An 18,562-nucleotide genomic window follows, 5' to 3' on the forward strand; every position below is an offset into this window, starting at 1 on the left:
AGTATTTGCTGAATGTGAAGCAGTTTGTTTATTGCAGTCATCATTTTTGTTAGTAAAGTCTGTTTAAAAAAGTCTAAATGTATATATATTTAATATAGGATGTTAGAGTAAATAACTCAATAAATAAACAAAGTAACATCCTAATATTACAAATTTCTGACCATGTTGAAAGTTATTGATATATTTTTAAAAAGGAATTGTTTAGATATATTTATATAAATATGAGTAATAAGGTTTGGATGATATAAATTAATATTATGAAAATAGTTAAAAACAATGTTATGAAAATTTATTAAATAAACAATTATAAGTATTTTTTATTTAAGATTATTTAGTGTAGCTTTTTCAATTACTGTAGCAGTTCTAAAATAATAGGAAGTTGGCAGAAATAAATGGTAATGGATTGTTTTTTGAAAAACTGGAATGAAATTCATACTGGCAGTGAAGTTTTAATCAATTTAAGTTGCGCAATTGATGCATTTGAAAATCTTCCTGACAGCTATCTAGCTGATCTTGAATTTTGTGAAAGTTTTTGTTCAGCTAAAGTCATACAGCAGGCTGTTAACTTTTTAAAGCATAAAGATAAATTTAAAAGCTATACTGCAGTGAAGTTTATGTCAATGATTTTTAAACGTCTTCCAGAAACAGTTTTGTCTGCTTATATCAACTTTGATGAACTCCAAAATGTTGATCTTAGCATCCATATCCTCAGAGTAATATACAAACAGTTTAAAAAATGCTCTATAATGGATGCTGCTAAATTTTGTGAACTTTTTCGTAGATACAGTAAATATGCCAATCAGGTGAATCAATTATGTATATCATTGTTGCATCTCAAAGAAACTATTGATGTACATGATTTGATATCAGTATTGCAATGTTGTACTTTATTATTCAAAATTTATCACAAAGTGAAATTGAGTTCTCTGAATACAGATAATTTGGAGTTTATGTTCATTGATAAACTTTTTGATGCCCTAAATGAATTAGTTTATTGGTTAGTTAATACTAGTGATGTAGAGTGCAATGTAGGGTGCAACAACATGGCAGTCATAATTAAAGAAAAACAGCATCTAGTTTGGAGGTATGTTGTAAAATTAATTTTTAAAGTTGCCATTGGTATACCTGATTTAAACAACTTTCTTTATGATCATGTTTTAAAACAATTTTGTCTTAATGTGAGTTGTTATTTAAGACTTAATTTTATAGACAATATTAAAGTGGTTAAATCCAATTTTACAACTACATTAGTTGAAAAGAACTCTACTTGTATTGATGAAAGTACAGCTCGAAAGTTAGTTTTGTTTGGAGTTAAGACTATGTTGTTTGAGATACCAGATGCGAACAACTTTGGTAAATATTTACTTAGTTTTACATGTATATTTATTGTAACTGCACTTTATGTTTATGTTTTTTTGTTATTTTTATAATGATTGATTAACAGTTTTTTTGAATGGTTAGTATCAAAAAATTTCATAAAATATATTGACATCTTGACAATTATTTTAAACCAACTAAGTTGTCCATTATTCTGTAATTTAATTGAAAATAATTGTAATTAAAATATATAGTTAATATGGTAGTATTCCAGAAATTTAAAAAAAATGTTTATGCCTAAACAATTTGAACAATTTGTTTCCAGAAATTGTCAAATTGATTTGTTTTAAGATTCAATTAATCATTTATAAAAACAAAAACAAAAAAACATGGTGTTCATTTCTCAATCATTTCATTGTCATATATTATGTGTCACTATCAGCGATGTACCCTCCAATTTTGTTGCCCTGCGGGCGACTGAAACAGTTTTTATTTCTAATTTGAGTTGTCTGCTATGAGAATCAATAGTCCGGTGTAAAAGTTTTTTTTTTGTATTTTTTCTCGGGTGAAAATAATAAAGAAAAAAAATTTAAACGTTTGGCTACTAAAATATGTCTAAAAAGAAATCGTTTATTTAAAAGTAAGTTAATTAATTTATTAATTAAATTAATGTATTGTCATTTTTGTTGTAGTCGATATCTGTAGCGTGTTGTTGTTTTTTGTCAATCTCAACAAAGGTTTCATTATGTGAAGCAAAAATGTTGAAAGCCAAAACTGCAAAGAAACCTTTTATATATAGAAAAATACTCTATTATTCTTTCTCAATCTTCAATCAAATTTAATTTAGTTGAATGTTTAAAACATGTTTTTAATGTTTTGAACATTTTTCATTATACTAAGACTTTTTTTTTTTTTTAAATTAAAAGATTTTCCACTTGCATCATTAATTGCTTTCTAATAATGACTTTTCACCTGCATCTTAATAATGTTTTTTATTTTGTTAATTTTGCTTGACAAAGTTTAAAAAAATTTATTTTACTAATGAAAAACAAAAGTGATTCAGTGCTATTAATGGTTCAACTGCCCATTCACATGATTCAAAATGTGATTATAAGGTTTAAAAAATGATACAATAGCATTTGGAAATTAAAGAAAATGTAATTTCAAAACTCAATTTAAATTGAGAAGAAACGTGCTTCAAAATGCAACAACAATGTTTAAAAAAACAGTACAGTCGCACTTCAAAATATTATATAGCGTGTTGGCTTCTTTTTATTAAGTTTCTATAATGCACAGTAGTGTACTTATTGTTAAACGATGTGTATGCTACTTTAAATGCTTTTTAAAGTTTTAAATAATCACAAGGAAAAAAATCTTTAAAGATCAAAATATAGTTTTATTAATGAACACACTTTTGTAAGAAACAAAAGTGTGTTCATTAATAAAACTCGTCCTGTCAGGCTACTACAGGCATTTTTTAAAAATTTTAGTCGCCCTTGGAGAAAATGAGTTGTCCCGTGCCACCAGATAATGATGAGAGTACACCCCTGGCTATTTGGTAAACTAAATATATTCGATGTTTATCAACTAAACATCAGATACTCATTTTTATGTACAAAATTGATTTAAAAAAAAACTACACCTATAATAAATATTTAATACTCTTTTTAAACAAAATAAGATTTTCAGCTCAGAACCACATTTAATCCAAAACATATTTTATGGTCACCAAGTTCTCAATTGCAAATAAAGGACCCAAATTATGGAATACCAAACATAATAACAACATCAAAACTTTTATTTCTCTTGACAAAATTTAAATTAAAACTTAAACAAAATTTCTTACTATTGACAATTACTTAAGTTATTTCTAAATTTCCCCTCTCTAATTTTTTTTTCTGTCTGGATTGCCTTTTTCTGTTCTTTTTATTAACTTAAACAGTGTAAAAAAAAAAACTCATAATACTGTTAATAATTATTAATTACTTTAACTAATAACTATTTTTTTAATTTTGATTTTAAAACATTTTATTTTTTATTAATAACTTTTCTAATCCATTTTACTTAGTACATCTTGAGATTTTTGTATTTTTATTAAATTGTCATATTTTTTTGTTTTTGTTTATTTAAATTATTTTTCAAGTAAATTTTAAAAGTATTAAAGAAATATTATATCTTATAAAATAACTGCTTGCAACGTAAAAATATGATGTAATCTTCAGGGCTTAGTGATAAGACTACTATTATTTTCTTTTTTCCCAAACTATCTGGAATGAGCCTCTCTTCCACAGTTGCTGCTCAAAGGAGCTATCACCTCTAGTTCCATCAACCAAAACTCATTCTCGCTTGGCTCGTCATTCAGAAAAGTCTCGTTCTTTCACTGTATCTGTCCCTGCATGCTCTAAAAACTTTTATTCATCTAGTTTTTTTCTCCACACCAATCATGTTTTCCTGATTCTTGATGTAATGTGTGTATATATGTATATATATATATATATATACATATATATATTTATATATATATATAGAGAGAGAGAGAGAGAGAGAGAGAGAGAGAGAGAGAGAGAGAGAGAGAGAGAGAGAGAGAGAGAGAGAGAGAGAGAGAGTTGTAACAATAATATGTAAAAATAAAAATTAGTCTCCTTGATCTATAAGTTTTATTAGCATGGATGAAATAGTTAAATACCATATTAAAATCCTCATAGCCATAGAAACCATCAAGAGTGAGAATTCACAGACAATAGCCCAGGTGTTTCTTATTCTAGGTCAATACTAGGTATCTCTGAATTTCAAAAATAATTAAGGACCTATACTTTCTGAAAATGTAGAGTTTTTTTTCGAAAAGATAGAAATCTCTAAATAGTTTTTAAAATGTTTAACATAATATCAAGAAACACGATACATATGCGATGGCCATGAATTTTCCAAAATAGGAATAAAGTAGAATATTTTTAAAAAAATCTCCAGAGCTTATCTTATTTTTGCTACTTAATATATATTTATATATTATACTCAATATATATTTATTTGTACCAACTTTTTCTTAAATTAATTTATCTTTTATTTAGGTAGATATGTATACCATTTAAATCAGAAATTAAAATGTTTTTATCGAAAGTATCTATAGAAAATTATTTGATGTTTTTTGTTCATGTTAGTGTATTATAATTGTTCATTTTAATGTATTATAATTTTTCTTTTTAGTTTTTATAATAAACTTAAGTTTATTATAATATTAAAAATCTTAATTTATTAAAATAGATCAAAATTTTACAAAAAATCGTAAAACAAAATTGTTCTATCAGTTAACAAAACATATAGTTTTGTATAGCATATATAACTTCGTTTAAATACAAAGGATCACAAACAAAATCGTTTCATCAGACACAAAAAATCAGCAATTAGTTTGCAAACAGATTATATCTAAAAATGAAATTTCTATAAAAAATGTTACACATTTATTATTTATTTATTTTTTAAATTTCTATAGTTGTTACGGTTATGAAACTTTAAACTTGAATCTTTGAACTTTTGATAAAATTGAAACGTTTTGTATCATAGTTAGATAAAAATCAATTCTTTTATTTTTTAGACGAAGTTGATTTAATACTAAAAGGATTCCTGAATTTACTATCTAAGTTTAATGATTCAAAATCAGTGATTTCTAGTTTGATAAATACTTTCATCGAGCAAGATGATGAACAAGTTCTCATTTTAAAATTGTTACTTTGTTTATTTATAAAGAGCAGGTAATCAGTTATTTTTTATTTTTATTTTTTTTATTATAATGAAAATATCTTATAACTTATATATATATATATATATATATATATATATATATATATATATTATATATATATATATAAAAGTTATAAGATATTTTAAATATAAAAACACATTTTGTTAATGAAATAAAAGTTACTTTAAAAATACAGTTTTATAAGTGAAATTTTGAAATAAAAAAATTGATATTCGTTCGACAACTGATGAACCTACAGTTCAGTTAAAAATGTCAAGTTTTTCCTCAATAAACAATTTATTGCACAATAAAACGTTTAAAAAGTATAACGAAAAACCTAGGAAAAGTCAAAGAAGAAAGTTGGCTTTAAAATGTGCTTAAAATGTTTGCGCAAGAAATTTTTTACTAATTTTTTAGTAAAAGCCATAAAAATATTCCGATTAAGTTGAAATAATTTTTTTTATTTTTTTTTTACAAGAGATATCTTTTTTAAGTGTTTTTAATATTTATTCGTATGAAATTCAGTTTCTAAGCTGAAATAATCTTATTTAAATTTGATCAGAAGGCTGGATAAAGTCTGGTAGTTTTGAGTTTTATTCTCTAATTAGCATCAGTTTTAACAAAACAAAACAAAAAAATTTATATTTTCTAGAAAATCGACGAAATTCTTAAAGAGTTTTCAATACATCAACCCTCATTTGCTGTTTGCGAAATTATTAAATGCGTTGTTTTATGACGAACTTGTTCTGCTTGATTGGTTGGTATCTGTGGAGGTGGATTTTTTAGACTATTTTAAACTTTATGTATCTTTTATAATAGAAAATTTTGAGTTTTTTGTTAACTCTTTTGATACTGATGACTATGAAAAAAACCATAGTAAAAATAAAAATTCATTACCGAATAATCTTGTTGAAAATATAAACTCTGCAATGCCATTGGTCACTTACAGTTCTTCGGATGAAGATTTCGATGACAGCAATATTAAAGAGATATCGATTCAATTAGATAAAATTATGTCGTGTTTTATTAGACTGCGGTTAATGCTTGAGCGTATGAACAACCAGAATTTACTTTCAATTGAAGCTACTTTTATAATACATCTCTTAGAAAAAGTTGAAGATTTTTACGATGAAAAATTTTCCTAACCAATAGCTGTGTCTTATAGAAATCTTATATCCAAGATACTTTAGCAAAGATATAAAGTAGATCAGAGAGCACAAAAAAAAAATGTCCAAGTTCTTAAGCAGATGATTGCTGCTCGTCCAAGTTAGTTTGTGAGTATTTCGTTACGAGCATTGTACTTTTATAACTTTTTTTTTGTTGAACATTAATTAAACAAGTTTTATTGTTTTTAATTTATTAGTTTTGTAAGAAAAAAAGTATCCCCAAACTAGAATTTTCAATCATTGTTATGAGTCCTCCAATTATAAAATATTGTTTTTATTTTATGCAATAAAATTAAAGTTTTTGAATCTATTTGTAAGGGTCGTCCATAAAGTATCTGTGCTGATAGGGGGAGGGGGTGTCTGCAAATAGTTTACAAAAGTGTATGGAAGAGGGATTAATATAACAGTATGTACGCACTAATTTAAAAAAATATTTTTAGTTAATGTTTGCTTTTTTAATTTATCTCAATACACCTTTTCACAGTTCCGATATAAAATTTATGCGCGCGCAGAAATAGAAGTAAAAACGTAAACAAACATTTCAACGGTTTAAGTTATAGGGGTTTGTAATGGAAAAAAAATGTAAATATACCATACAGAAGTTTCAAGAGATCGAAAACATGCGCTGTCATAGATTGAAAAATAACGAGTACAATATAGAAATGAGGAAAGATGATTTATGTATGATACAAAATGTTAAACGAAGCTCTAACTTGTGAAACTGCAAACTACCATATGAGTAAGCATTTATTTTTTGTTCCAAGTAAAGATGTTATAACGCAGACAATGCTGAACAAGTTTTAGAAATTAAATTATTCAGATTTCAGATATAACTGTGTTTTTTATGGAAACACCTGAAAATTTAGACTTACAGAAACTAACATGGAGTGAATACAAACATCACAACAATATAATAACATTAGTAATTACAAATCACAACAACTATTTAGATTGCATTCAAAAATACTCTTGTATAATGTATGATAAAGGCTTTGGTATTAATACTGAATGCTCTGAACATTTCATCTATCACACAGCTCCCTCTTTGTCGTCAATAGCATTATAAATAGTAAAGTTAATCTTAAAATTATTAAAAGTGGTTTAAAAAAACTATTCAATTTTGAAACATCTCAAACTCATTTTCTCTTCGAAGGACAAATTTATGACCAAATTGATAGTGTTTTTATGGGTTCTCCCTTAGCACCTGCTCTTGCTAATCTTTTCATGGGAAATTTGGAAGATAAATGGCTCAAATCATATAATGGAGAAAAACCAGCTTTTTATAAACGGTATGTAGATGACATTTTTGCTGCTTTCACTTCCAAAAATCACACCGATTTATTTTTGGAGTATATCAATAATAAACATAATTCTATTACTTTTACAATAGAAAAAGAAATTCAATCAAAAATATCATTTTTGGACCTAACTCTATATAAAACAAACAATTCCACAATTACCACTGTTTTTCATAAGAAAACTTTCTCGGGACTCTACACAAACTTTTTTAAATTTACTTTATTTCCATACAAAGTTAGTCTGGTTTAATGTTTAATTGATAGAGCTTATAAAATGAACAACACTAATCTCGGTCTTAGTCATGATAATTAACGATCTTTTTAAAGTTCTCAAACGCAAACTTGTATTCGTCTTGGTTGATTAAGAAAATCCATAGCTCTTTTATTTACAACACCAATATCGACATTTCATCGCGTTCGGAAAACCTACAAACTTCCTTATATTGGAAAAATAACTGATTTAACTAAACAAAGATTAAACACAATCGTTAAAAGATATTTCAAATCAGTCACCGTAAGATTGGTTTTTACTTGAAATTTCAAAATTCTTTTCCAAAAAGATCCCTTTCCTACCGGTTTTAATTCATTCGTTCTCTATAAATTTGAATGCGCAGGTTGTAAATCCTGTTATATTGGCGAATCTACTCGCCATTTAAAGGCACGAATAATCGAGCACCAAAAAAGAGATAAAAATTCACACATTTATAAACATATTCATTCAAATGAAAGCTGTTTTAATAGTTTTAATCATGCTAATTTTTTAATTTTGGATTCTGCCTCCAACAAATTTGTATTAAAACTCAAAGAAAGCATGTACATAGAGTGGGAAAAACCCACTATTAATAAACAAATGAACTATGTAAAAATGACAATTTCAATCTAATTCCAATTTTTCAATTTAATTTTTTTAAAACATTTGTTACATTATTTGATTGCATTTTTATTGTATTTTTCATTATAAGGTCTCTATTAATTCAAATTAATTTTATTATTTTGATTTAACCATTTTAATATATTTTAACTGATGATGGGGCAATTCCACATCAAATCACCCAGTCCATTGAACCATGTGTCTTCCTTTTGTGTTATATTTTGACACATTAATCCTAATTATAAAAAAATATTGCATGCAAAATTTCACCTAAAAAAGTTTAGCGGTTGACAAGATATTGCAATTTTAATACTGACCTGGTTTCCCAAAATGACCCGGTTTTCATAACACTCTGAAAAAACATTTTCCTTAAAATAATAAGAAATAAAAATGGTAAAAACATAAAAATGAACATATATAATGTTTTTTTGATGCTGAATTCAATAAATGTACTTAAAATGCTCAAATATAAAAAGAACATGCATAAAAATTAATAAAACAACTAGTTTCTATAAGCCAACTTTGGGGCCCAATATCTCAAAACACCCCAATCTTACTAGGCATAAAATATCTAACTGGAAAAACAACTAAAACATACGGAACTTAAATTTCAAAGATGTATTACTTTTTCAAGAAATTCCCAAAAAATATATGTAAATAAAATAAAGTTAATCGTAATTTAAAAAGTTACTTAAATATACAAGATTTGTAAAGGTATCAAAGATGAAAGTTATTTTGAATGTGTTTGTAATAGTTTACAATATTGCTCCCATTTTACTTGTACTTCCTCTATTTCAGCATTTTCAAACACATAGTTTCTACCAGAACTAGAGCAAGCTTTGGGAACAGATAGTTTTTTTAATATGTTGTTGTTTGGAATAAAACAGTAGTCGTCTCTTTCAGGCCAGTTAAAACAGATTGATGGACCATTTGGATGAAGAAACTTAACTTTAGCATCAACTTCTTCTAAGTTGGTTTTAGTTACAATGCCGATCCACCACTTATCATCACAGACTACAGCGACATAACAACCTAAAGTGACAGTATCAAGTTGAGATATGTGGATTATTGTATAATTAGTGTCTGTACTACACCTCTTTGCCCCAACCTTGTTATCTCCAAGACGTATAAATTGATGAAAGCTACGAGTACCAGGTAGAGTTGTTACACACGTTGCAATTGTAAGTCCAATCCCTTTATGTAAATGAAGTTAACAACTTAGCATAATTTTCAGCAAAGTCGCCAATAATGATAATGTTTGATTGATCCCATATATTGTTTCAGTTGGTTAAGGTACTGTGATTGAGAGTGAGCAATAAAAGAATGAGCTTGTAGCTTTTCAAAACAAGATGCTAATAGTTCAACAAACCTTGGAACATCAGCTGTTAAACTTAATAGTGTTGCACGGTCAGTAGTTTGCCATTGCTTGTAGTGTATCTCAAAATCATCTTCATATTCTCCAAAAATCTCATACAAATATTTGGTGAGGGGTTCTTTACCAGGACAATCATCACACTGTGCAAGCATGCATTCTTTGTTTTCTACTGAGCAAACGGTTTTTGAAAGTAAGTCCTTATACTTTAGTCCAATATTTAAAGCATCTACTAGCAATATGGCATTTTGGTGATAAGAACAAACACAAACAGAATGTGTACCACTTGCACCTGGCAAAATGCACCACTTTGGTCTAAGTGAAGCAAATTTTGAGTAACTTATTTGTATTTCTGGATTGTTTTCTTTGTATAATAAATATAGTTCCTTTAAATTACACAAAAGCAGTTTTTTTTGTTTATGGACGTTCTTTTGAATGCTAACATCTTTTTTTCCAGGCATAGTTCTACATAAATCACTTGAATCATAAAAAAGTTTAACAGAATCTTCTATTTCTTTTTGTAAGACTTTCCCTTTATACAAAGGTGAGATAGCCAACAATCCTTTTTTATTAAAAAATTGTCTAGGCTTTTTTGCTTAGTATTCTGTAACTGCAAAGTCATTTTGTACTTCTAATATTGACCAACTTGGGGGTGCCAGTGTTAGAAGTTGAACAATAGTTCTTTTGTCAGAACATAGAATTTTTTCTTTTATCAAGCTCATAATTTCATCAAAGTTTTCAGCCTTCTTTTTAATGTCATTTGGTTCTTAACACAGTTTTGAGGGAACATTGAATTGACTTTCAGTTTTTTTAGTAAGGTTACTTACCATTTCGTTGATGCCCGCAACTTTTCGCTTTCCTTCTGAGAGTATATGTTTTGATGACTTTAAATGAGATTTTCGAGGAGATATATTAAAATTTTCAAGTTCTTCATTGATCTCCTGTCTTTTTGATTTGAATGATGATATTAGAAAATCCTCATCTTGTTCACCCTGACTTTGCTTCTCTTCTTTAAGATCTGCTTTTTTGGCAATCTTTTGCTTACAGGGTTTGCAAAGTTTCTTCCCAGGAGCAATATTTAAGCTACTTCTCATCATGTCTTGTGACTCATTTATCGTAACTACTCTAAGATTTTCTAAAAGTAATTAAATTGTATATATAATTGCATATAGCTTTATGTATTTTGTATATAGTATAATTGTATGTATAGTTGTATATAGCTTATCTGCACAATTGTTTAAAACATTGTTTATGTTTTGGAAAACACAAATTAAAAAAATATATATATTAAAATACTTAAATTCCACTTTTACTTACTTGTAATTTTCTTTTGTATGTTTTTTGAATGGATCACAGCATGCTTTCTGCCATATAGGATACATTTTCAAATAATTTGTAGCATGTTTTTCACATAATGTTGTTAAGTTTGATAGTTCAATGTTACAGCGTAATGATATAGCTATTTTTTCTTCGTTGCTTAAAGTTCCAATAACATCTTGTTGGCCTTTGCATGCATCTGATGTCATTAACCCAATAGAACACATCTATAAAACTACTTTGTATAAATGTATTTCCTAAAAAAAAGAGAATTCTCCTACTTAATTAAAAGAATTCTCTTACTTAAATAAAAGAATTTTCCTACTTAATTTTTAGTAAAAAAAAAAAATTTAATATAGAAATAATTCAAACCACTGTTGTATAATTTTTTACACTGATAGGTATTGTTAATTTTCTTTATAGATATATTTATATATATATACAATTTATATATATATCAAATTGTTAATTTGTTAAAATTTAAATAAAATTTACGCATGCTGTTTTTTAACTGAACTTTTTATAAACTAGTTATTATAAACTTTTGCAAAAGTTGTCAAAATTTTAAAAACAAATGCACATCCATATCACACTAATTCAGTTTTTATATAAAACAAAACAGGATGTTTTTTTCAGTTGTTAAGTTCAAATAACTAAGTTATCATATAATTAAGACTTCCTTAAATATAACAAAATTGTTTTGTTTTTTTAAGGAGTCTTTTAACTAAATATAATATTTTACAGAATTCTATTTGAAAGTTTTTTAAAATAGCTTATTGAAAATTTGATACATCTTTGAAATTAAAGTTCCGTATGTTTCAGTCGTTTTTTCAGTTAGATTTTTTGTGCCTAGTAAGATTATAAACAGCTGAAAATATTATCAGCAAAAAAAAAATTTTTTTGATGGGGGTGTTTTGAGATATTGGGCCCCAAAGTTGTTTTATAGAAACTAGTTGTTTTATTAATTTTTAAGCACGTTCCTTTTATATTTTAGCATTTTAAGTACATTTATTGAATTCAGCATCAAAAAAACATCATATATGTTTATTTTCATGTTTTTGCCATTTTTATTTCTTATTATTTTAAGAAAAATGTTTTTGCAGAGTGTTATGAAAACCGGGTCATTTTAGGAAACCAGGTCAGTATTAAAATTGCAGTATCTTGTCAACCTCTCAACATTTTTAGCTAAAATTTTATATGTTAACTTTTCTTTTTAAGATGCAACAGCCAAAGAGGTTTTTAAAAAATTTGAAGACCCATGGTTCAAAATTTTCTAAATTTTGGGTGATTTGATGCGGAATTACCCGATGGCTACGATAGTCGAAACATGTTTATAAGATAAATGATTTTAACAAAAATTAAAAAAAGTGTCTTATTTATTAGAATATTTACTTATTTTGTGCTGAAGAGAAACTTTGGAAATATATATATAAATATATATATATATATATATATATATATATATATATATATATATATATATATATATATATATATATATATATATATATATATATATATATATATATATATATATATATGTATACAAATTTAGCTTTAAACTCTACATTAAGTACGTTTAGAGTGCAATATAAGATAGTTGAATTATTTTTTACGAATTCAAAAGCCAATGTTTTGAGGTGCATTTTTTTCACTTGTTTTTTAATATGTTATTTGAAATGGATTAGACAGGCTCTTAATGGTAATTCTTATATAAGACTAACGGCATTTGTTTAATAATATTGTTTGATAAATCTTAGTTTTGCTTTGTACAGGTACCGAAAAAAGTTTAGAACCACTTAACAATTTTGCGTAATTTCATTATTTTTTCAATGTATGAAACTAATATTGAACTTTGATGATAAATTATATATATATATATATGACATGCTTCGAGATCTAGAAGTAAATTCCCCTGTTTCTTTATAAAGTCTAATAATCTTGGTCACAGAGCTATGGGAAACTCCAATAACTGTCGCTATTTGCCTATGCGATTTGGAAGTATGGTTATTTAAAGCAATAATTTGGGAAGGAACTTCAATTGGTATTTCTCTACTTTTACCCATTGGAAAATACTAGAATATTGAAATAAAATTGTAATTCGATATAATAAAATGACAAACCTGCTTACAGTATATAGATTTATTAGTTTATGTGATGGTATTGTTAAATATCCTTTGACATAAAATTACTCAATTTGTGTGTGTTTGTTTATTGATCGCATAATGTGTATGCAATTAAATGAGGAGTAAATTCCTTTATGTTTTAATTAAAGCATGTAGTATATATATATATATATATATGTATATATATATATATATATATATATATATATATATATATATATATATATATATGTATATATATACATATATATATATATATATATATATATATATATATATATATATATATATATATATATATATTTATATATATATATATATATATATATATATATATATATAATATATATATATATATATATATATATATATAATTTATTAGTTAAATATTAGTTTCATACATTGAAAAAATAATGAAATTACGCTAAATTGTTAAGTGGTTCTAAACTTTTTTCGGTACCTGTAAATCTCGAACAAATTACTGTTAAAATAACGTTTGTTTACGTTTTTATTTCCATTTCCGCGCGCATAAATTTTATATCGGAATTGTGAGAAGGTGTATTAACAATTGACAGAGATGACAGTTGAGGGTGGGGGGAGGTACGCGCTTAAGAGAGGAAATGAATGTTGTCGTTGTCCATAAATTACCAGCTAATCAATGAAAAGTTAACTTTCTGACTAAAGTTCCTAGTTTGGCAATATAAAAGTGTGTATATAGTGGAGGGGATGGCGTCCCTCTATGTCTACACATCCCACCCCTCTTAGCACTGGCCCTGAATAAAGTAATATTAATAGGCCGGGTGAATAAAAAAAAAGCGATTGCTTTTACTCAGCGTTTTTAGAGAAAATGCTCAGCTTTACGAAAATACGAATTTGAGCAAAATTGCTAAAATTTTTATTTACGTAAAGCTGAGCAATTGCTGAATAAAAGCAATTGCTTTTTTTTATTCACCTGGCCAAATAAAAATAGCATATATGATAAATATATTAAAAAAAGAAAAGTTATTTAGTCATTGAGAAAGAAACTAAAACCGGTTTTTGCATCCATTTAAAACAAACATGACATCCATTTAAAACAACCGTGACATTCATTTAAAACAACGTGACGATCAATTAAAACAATCGTGATTTTCAATTACAACATTTAACGCATGCGCAATCTCAACGTTCTATATTATTCAAAAAAAGTTTTTCTTTATATATTTATTTATCTAATATTATATAAATTTATTTTTATAAATATTATATTAACTTATTTTAATTTTAAAGGGATGCCATATTTGTTTTAAATGGATGCAAAACCCGGTATGTATGTACGCCTTACTAAGAAATTATCCTGAGAGGCTTGATGTTGAGAGATGTGTATTCTATAAAAAAATAGAATAGGGTAATGGTGTCACAGAAAATATATGAGCAACGAGATATTAAAGAAAAAGAAGTAATTGTCCAAACGGAGATTCGAACCAGGGCCTTTCCGAGTATGAAGAGAACACCTTATCCAAAGCAGCCAAACGTGCAATCACTGATACAGACAAAATAAATATTATCTAATAAAAAAATGTTGATCATCATGGATGTTTTAAATGAACGTTATGGTTGTTTTACCAATAAGATGAGGTCATGTAAAAAATGTGTACCTAAACGGCATGGAATAATTGAAGCCTAATAAATATGTATATATGTGTGTACACCTTAACGGTTTTGCATCCATTTAAAACAAATATTGGATCCATTTAAAGTTAAAATAAATTAATATAATAATAATAAAATTAAATTTATATCATATTAGATAAATAAATATATAAAGAAAAACTTTTTCTTTTTTTTTTGATTAATATAGAACGTTGAGATTGCGTATGCGTTAAATGTTTTAATTGAAAATCACGATTGTTTTAATTGATTGTCACGATGTTTAAAATGAATGTCATGGTTATTTTAAATGAATGTCATGGTTGTTTTAAATGGATGTCACGTTTGTTTTAAATGGATGTCACGTTTGTTTTAAATGGATGCAAAAACCGGGAATGTGAATTTTTATGCTAGGCGTAGTTTAAGCAACGTTTTACAGGAAAAACGTTTTTTTCTTTAAGTTATTTTTTTTAAATGTGATTTTAAGATTTTCTAATATTAATATATTTTACTTGCTAAAATATTAGTAAATTCAGTTATGTTAAAGATCAACTTCAAATTTTCACATAATATTTATCAACTTATTTATGAGGACTGGAACTAAAATTATGAAATTTAAATAAATAATAAGTTATTTTTAGTGAAGTTTGTTAGATTGACACACGCGCTAAATCAACTTCTGTACGTTTATTGCTGCCATTTTAAATTTACCAATCATTAAAAAAATATTTTAGTTCCAAGCCTAGTGCAACTCTTTTGCTACAATATAGCAAATTATGTTGTATTTAGTGTAAATTTTATTCAAAGATATCGTTGTTTTAGCTGATGTAAAATTTTAGGCAAATTATGCTGACTCAGCATCAAAAAACTGAAAGTTTAAATAGAATTTTGTTTTATAAAAAGTAATAACTAAATTTGATAAAAAGTTAGATTTAATGGGGGTGTACCACCTTAAAAAAATACTGCAAATTTTTATTATTTCCAAATTTTTGAGATAAAACGATTTAAAAACTAAAAACTTTAGGAGACGGCATGTAAACAGTATTTTTATTGTTTACATTTTTTCTTGCAACTTTTTTGATTATAAATTAGGTTTCAATACAGTACAAAAACATTATTTTGAGATACATAACATAATCAATAACTCAAGTTTTTCAAAAAGCGGAGATAGAACATAATAATTCTAACCTCGTCACTTATGTGCTCCTACTAATTCAAATTTTTTTTATTAAAAAAAAAATTTCTAAAAAAAATATATCAACAATATTAATCAAACTGCAAGTTAATGTTAGTATTTAAAATATAATAAACTTGAAGTTTATAAATGGCCTAAACGTTCCCGTTATTGTAATAATAAAGGATAAAGAAGACTGAAAATCAATTTTAAAAAATGACAAAAGAGTTTGAAAAAGTATTTATTAACCCTGATCAACCACAAGTGGAAAGGTAAAAATCTAAACTCGAACGTAACAGTAACAGAGACGAACGTAAAAAATGAGAGAAATACGAATTAGTAAATAAATAATAATTACTACCGCAGAAGTAAAGTTAGTAGCAAAAAAAAAAAAAAGCAGCCATTAAGGAGAAGCATTAACTCAAATCACTGCCAACAATCATAAACATACAACAATGAAATTATGTACTCATCTATTGGAAGAGTTCATTATCTTGCTGCGTCTTTGTAAAAGCTCAATGCTTGCTTCTTATTTAATTAGCATGAAATAAAAAAATTGTTTTGAGTGAGTTTAAAAAAAAAAATTTTAAACGATTAGCAACATTAAAAAATCAACCACAAATCTAATATGTTTATACAATATTGCCATACCATTAAACAACAAACCAAACAAACTTTTAATGGAAATTACAAGTTATATATAATACAACATTAGTAATTGTTATTGAATCATTGTGGTCTTAAACATCAAAAAAAAAAAAATGTTTGTTGGATTGAATTTGTACAATAAGGATCGGCTTAGTAGAAGAGGAGTTGTTTTTGTTTATATCGTAGATTTTATTAGATTGTAAAGGGTGGTTAAATTTTAAGGGCCGATGTTAAATTTGAATAACATCTTTTTATTATGATAATATGGTATGATTCAATTATGTATGGAATAAAATATCGGCCAAATGGGCGCCGCGACCTCGGCGGCACACCTCCATCCGATGGTGCAAATTTTCGATGACGCTGAGGCATAATTGAGGTTCTATGCCGTTAATGTGCCGAATTATCTCATCCTTTAGCTCTTGAATTGTTGCTGGCTTATCAACGTACACCTTTTCTTTTAAATACCCCCAAAGAAAGAAGTTCAACGGTGTCAAATCACATGATCTTGGCGGCCAATTGACATCGCCACCATGTGAGATAACACGGCCATTGAATTTTTCGCGCAAAAGAGCCTTTGTTTTGTTAGCTGTGTGGCAAGTGGCACCGTCCTGTTGAAACCACATATCCTCCACATCCATATGGTCCAATTCGGGCCATAAAAAGTTCGTTATCATCTCACGATAGCGAACACCATTCACAGTAACTGCCAGACCGGCATCATTTTGGAAAAAATATAGTCCGATGATGCCGCCAGCCCATAAACCACACCAAACAGTCACTCTCTGTGGGTGCATTGGTTTTTCGACAATCACTCTCGGATTAACATTCGCCCAAATGCGGCAATTCTGCTTGTTGACGAAGCCACTAAGGTGAAAACATATAGCCACTAAGGTGAGTACATGATAATGACGAAGCCACTAAGGTGAGTACATGATAATGTTATTAATTTATAATAAATATTATATTTGTTAACACATATTTAAATAACTATTAAAACATTACCATTATTATATTATAGAGTACAGATAGTTATTTTAAACTAAATTATCTGTCTGATCTCTATAATATAATATTAAACTAAATTTTTTAAGCAATATGCGTCAAAAACATGCGCCAAACTCGTTTAACGTGACAATATACATCTATGTCTAACATTTGAAGTGTATAGGATGATTGAGCCGGAAAACGTATCAATTTAATTTTATTGTCAATGCAAAAACGTGTATAATATCTCAATAAAGAACCCCCAAAAATTCTATCAATAATTAATAGGAGAAACATAACTATCAAAAGAGCTCAGAATATTAAATTTTTAGGGGCTTTGATTGATGAAAACATTTCTTGGAAAACCCACCTTTATAAAACCCAATTATATAAACACACAGACATCAAAGAACACAGGTCTACTCTGCAAAGTAAGACCATTGTTTTCACAAAATAATCTTAAAACTTATTTTTTTTACATAGCTACCTTATGTACGCCAATATAACATGTGCAGTATTTACAAATCAAAGTTAGAACCATTATATTTACGTCAAAAACACGCTTTAAGACGTGTAGTGTTCACACGCCTGCAGTGTCCAACAAAGACAAATTTACTCGTACTCAGCTCTAATTGGAATAAAAGAAATCACTAAATACTTTTTAAATAACTTTGTACCAAAATTTATTTTTTATGTCTAAGTACAAACTAGATATGGTGTCAGAGCATTTTACAACAAACTTTTAAAAAATAACCTAAAAAAGTATAATAAACAGACAATAAACTTTAAAATACCATTAAAAAAATAATAGTAATAATAGTCGATTTAATATTGAGGTCCCAACTTACACAACAAAATACTGCCTAAAAACAAATCACTAATAAATTTGAATAATGAAAACTCTCTTTAAATTCGCAA

The 18,562-nt window shown here is 26.8% G+C and overlaps 1 protein-coding gene across 1 annotated transcript; it reads left to right on the plus strand.

The window, feature by feature from the left end:
* Nucleotides 1-290: 290 nt before the first annotated feature.
* LOC105848559 (protein Lines homolog 1) lies at nt 291-6,446 on the plus strand. Its single transcript, XM_065805828.1, has 3 exons — nt 291-1,353; nt 4,910-5,066; nt 5,709-6,446. Exons 1-3 carry the CDS (start codon nt 393-395, stop codon nt 6,199-6,201), a joined length of 1,611 nt encoding a protein of 536 aa, XP_065661900.1. The 5' UTR covers nt 291-392; the 3' UTR covers nt 6,202-6,446.
* The last annotated feature ends 12,116 nt before the right edge of the window (nt 6,447-18,562 follow it).

This window comes from Hydra vulgaris, chromosome 09 (assembly GCF_038396675.1).
Source record: "Hydra vulgaris chromosome 09, alternate assembly HydraT2T_AEP".
NCBI classification, from domain to species: Eukaryota; Metazoa; Cnidaria; class Hydrozoa; order Anthoathecata; family Hydridae; genus Hydra; species Hydra vulgaris.